Below are 4682 nucleotides of genomic sequence, written 5' to 3'. Positions count from 1 at the left end.
GTCTCTATATAAGTTGTTACGATTCCATACAAATTATTATGCAGAGATCCGAGCCATTCTTACTACTATTATTTTTAGTTCCTATTTTACTCTCAAATAATAGTTGATGGCTTCTCTTCATCATCACCCTCTTCCATATTCTGAAGCCAAACCCAACAATTCAATTGTTCTAGAGATTCATCATGATGAGACCATCACTACTACTAGTAGTGCTGTGGCACATATGGAGGAGGCTTCAAGAAAGAGCAATGGAGAAGAGAAGAGCAATCCTATCTGTTTGACATGGAAGGATCTTTGGGTGAGGGCTTCCATGGGGAAGAGAGGGACCAAAGCTATCCTTCAGGGGCTAACCGGTTATGCCAAACCGGGTCAGCTCTTGGCCATTATGGGTCCTTCTGGTTGTGGCAAGTCAACACTTCTTGATACTTTAGCAGGTATATATATCAAATTAGTTAAGAGTAGTGATACCCTTCAACTCACTAATAAGAAATTTTTAATCAACTACACAATTTGTTACATTTCAGTTATTGAAAGAGAATTTTAAAAATTGAATACATTTTAAGTATTGAGACCCAATCTGTATCAGAAGAGCTAAATGCCGTCTCAGTATCGAGATATACACAATACGCAAATTGATAACTTATTAATAACACGGGGGTATAAACTTGATCATGGTATTACAACAATTAGTTAGTTAGTTATGGTACAAATAAAACTGGTACTAATTATTAGATTGTTAAAAACTCACAAGGTAATGAATGGACGGAGTGAGGGAGGGTGCATAAGAATGAAAAGAGGCATATGTGCTGGTTTTGAATTATGTAAGATCGCCATGGATGTTTCTTATCCAACTCCATATATGTGCTGGTTTTGAATTATGTGAAATCGCTATGGATGTTTCTTATCCTATTGCATAATTATTTTTGGTAAATTTAAATTTGTCTGACGAGTTGTTATTTTTAAGGTTCTAATGGTATTTATAAATAAAAATTTTAAGCTTTTATTCACATGAATTAGTTTTATATGTATTGAGAGCGTAAAATTCTATATTATTATTAACTAATAAAATAGCCCCATCAATTTCAATAATAGAACCATAACACTATTATATAAATAAAGAAAATTCATTTTTCTTTTGTCAAAGATAGTATTTATTTATAAGAAAAATGAATGACTACTAAATCTCATGATTTTTTGAAAAAAAAAACACTAAAGGTATGTTTTTACACTTGATCCACATCTTGAAATTCATAATAATTCAGGTAGATTGGGTTCAAACACAAGACAAACCGGAGAGATTCTTGTCAATGGTCACAAACAATCACTGGCTTATGGAAGCACGGTACAAAATCTTAAATCCTTATTAGTTTCAACAGCATGATTAAATTCAGCTTCTTCTAATTATTATTAGTCATCACATGCATGACTGTTACTTGTGTGCATTTATATAGGCATACGTGACACAAGACGATACCTTAATAACATCATTAACAGTGAGAGAAGCAGTGTACTATTCAGCTCAGCTTCAGTTACCTGATTCCATGTCAAAGGCAGAGAAGAAAGAGAGAGCAGAGTTCACAATCAGAGAGATGGGTTTGCAAGATGCCATCAACACTAGAATTGGTGGCTGGGGTTGCAAAGGAATCAGCGGTGGTCAGAAGAGGCGTGTAAGCATCTGCATTGAGATATTAACACGCCCAAGGCTCTTGTTTCTTGATGAACCAACAAGTGGACTTGACAGTGCTGCCTCTTACTATGTCATGAAAAGAATTAAATCTCTTGATCATAAAGATGGTATTCAAAGGACTATCATAGCGTCAATTCATCAGCCAAGTGCTGAAGTTTTCCAATTCTTTGATAATCTCTGTTTGCTCTCTGCTGGAAAAACAGTTTACTTTGGACCTGCTTCTGATGCAATTCAGGTTACTAATAAACTAACTAACTAAACCACTATAATGTTTGTTTTTGTAATAACTATTGATTTTGAGTGAGTGCAGTTCTTCGCTTCAAATGGTTTTCCTTGTCCCGCTCTTCAAAATCCATCTGATCACTTATTGAAAACTATAAACAAGGACTTTGATCAGGTAAATGCTAATTACTTTTTATTTTAAGTTTGTTATTATTGTTTTAATTTTCTTAATGAGATACTTAATTATATAATATGGTAGGAAATGGAGGTAGGTGTAGCCGGGACGAGTGGAGGAGCATTACCGGCAGAAGCAGCAATCGGAATCCTTGTGAACGCATACAAAGCCTCAGAAATAAACGAACAAGTTCAAACGGAAGTAACTGCCATATCTAAAATGGTATTGTTCAATCCAAGTGATGAATAGATGTTTTATTGTGCAATAATATATAGTACCAACCAATGCTTATTGATTTCAGGAAACTAGCTCCGTAGAGAAGAAGAGAGGACATGCTAGCTTCCTTAGGCAGTGCATTGTTCTTACAAAAAGATCATTTGTGAACATGTCCCGCGATCTAGGCTATTATTGGCTACGCCTTGCTATATATATTGCCTTGGCTATAAGTTTAGCCACTATCTTCTATCATTTAGACACAAGTTATGCTTCAATTAAGGTAAGAGCAACATTAGCTACGGTAAGTTTGTTTACAGGCAAGGAACATTGCAACACAGAAATACAAAATCATTTTTTGTGTAATTACACGAAATTGTATTTGACAGATAAGACATGTATAGATATAGTGTCTATAAATATTGAATTAATATATTTTGTATTTATTCTGATAAAAAAAAACACAGAGTTATTAATAAAAAATATAATTTATTTATTATTTTATTATTTTTATAATTATTGAATAGTTAGACCAATAAACTAATGAACTAATAACTAAAACGGTTCAATCACCGATCCGATTTTTAGAACCTTGATTTAGCTTCAGCTTTGGTTCGAAAGGACTTTGAATTGGTAATTTCCTTTGCTTTTCTTATATTATTATATAAGGACTCCATTTTACGCTGTAGTGCCTGCTTTACCTCTATGTTTTGTATTTTGTTCTCAGTATTTTATTTTATTCTCGGAACTAAACGTAGACTTAAAGTTTACCTTTATGTAATGTTTCAAGGATTAATTTTGCCTCCACTTTTGATATAACTATTAATTATTATTTCAGGATAGAGGGTCACTTCTTGCATTTGTATCCACTTTCATAACTTTCATGAGCATTGGTGGATTCCCTTCCTTTGTGGAAGATATGAAGGTATTCGAAAGAGAAAGGCTAAATGGGCATTATGGTGTGAGTGCGTTTGTGATAGGAAATACCTTATCAGCCATCCCATTTGTGTTGATAGTTTCTTTCATTCCGGGAGCTATAGCATACTACCTCCCTGGTCTCCAGAGTGGATACGACCACTTCCTTTACTTCATTTGTGTTCTATTTTCTTGCCTCATGTTAGTGGAGAGCCTCATGATGATAGTTGCAAGCGTGGTTCCAAACTACCTCATGGGAATCATACTCGGCTCTGGAATACAAGGCATCATGATCTTAGTTGCTGGCTTCTTCAAACTGCCAAGCACCATTCCTAAGCCATTTTGGAGATACCCTTTGCATTACATAGCATTCCACACTTATGCGTTCCAAGGATTGTTCAAGAACGAATATCAAGGCTTGAAATTCCATGGAGGCTCATCACACAAGTACATTACGGGTGAAGAGATTATGAGGGACACGTGGCAAACAGACATGAGTTACTCAAAGTGGGTTGATCTTGCAATATTAGCAGGGATGATTGGTGTGTATCGTGTTATGTTTTTGGTTATCATAAAGATTACTGAGAAGGTGAAGCCTATTGTTGGATCCTTCAAGCTCATGTCTCCCAAACAAACAATTCATGTCGTCGAAAATCCCAATGCTACTCCTTTGCATGTGGAGTTTGTATGACACCTTTCAAAATTATGTGGAATTTAATTTTAAATTATATGTAACTGTTAACAATATTAACAAAAATCTAGCCCAAGCCTATTGTAGTTCGGTTTAATGTCGCTTCTTCTATTCCTTTTTTTTGTCAAAATCTAATATTCTTTCTTTTGGACTCTGGCCCATTGTAATACCAAGAGAAAAAGAAGATGGTTTTTAGTTTTTTAATAATGCAACAAGGTAAATGCTTGGAGAGTGTTTGATTTACATAATTAAACAAATAAAAAAATGAAAAAAAAAAAAGAAAAAGTTTTCTTTTTTCTTTAATTTTTTGGTCTTTGGTCCAACCTGAATGGCCTCACCCGCCCTAAACTCATATCGCTTTCTGATCTTAATTTTATCTATAGATCTGCCTTGGAGAAAGTTGTTGCTCTAATCAGTAGTCATAGCCACCTAATCGGAACTTGATTGCCTGAGTTATCTTCGTCTGGTTCTGTTCTCTCCCAGTGAATGCCTCCGCATCACTCTCATCAAACCTCCAAATAGAAAAGGACAAGTTAATATTTAAATTAGTTTCTGGAATTTGACCCGCGATTTAATTTAACTCTCGAATTTTTAATTAACCTAAATTGTATCTTGAAATTTTAACACGTGCTTCAAATTGGCTCTTTCGTCCATTTTCATCACAAAAAAAAGTGATATTACAAATTTAGTTGACACCTAACACAGTGACACAAGAAAAAACGACGTTATTTTACAAAATTTCAATTCTCTGTTCCTTCATCACTGAAAGGGAAGTCAAA

General features: G+C 34.5%; 1 protein-coding gene across 1 annotated transcript; it reads left to right on the top strand.

The window, feature by feature from the left end:
• On the top strand, window positions 127–4036 carry LOC107631647 (ABC transporter G family member 11; the record flags this gene model as incomplete). The annotated part of the gene is given in 7 exon segments (XM_016335161.1): window positions 127–434; window positions 1263–1342; window positions 1452–1922; window positions 1998–2084; window positions 2169–2306; window positions 2386–2580; window positions 3136–4036. Coding segments are annotated over 7 exon segments (2047 nt in total), but the record flags the coding sequence as incomplete, so codon positions are not given.

This window comes from Arachis ipaensis, chromosome B03, assembly GCF_000816755.2.
Source record: "Arachis ipaensis cultivar K30076 chromosome B03, Araip1.1, whole genome shotgun sequence".
Lineage (NCBI taxonomy): Eukaryota > Viridiplantae > Streptophyta > Magnoliopsida > Fabales > Fabaceae > Arachis > Arachis ipaensis.
This window is presented reverse-complemented; position numbering and strand designations above follow the sequence as displayed.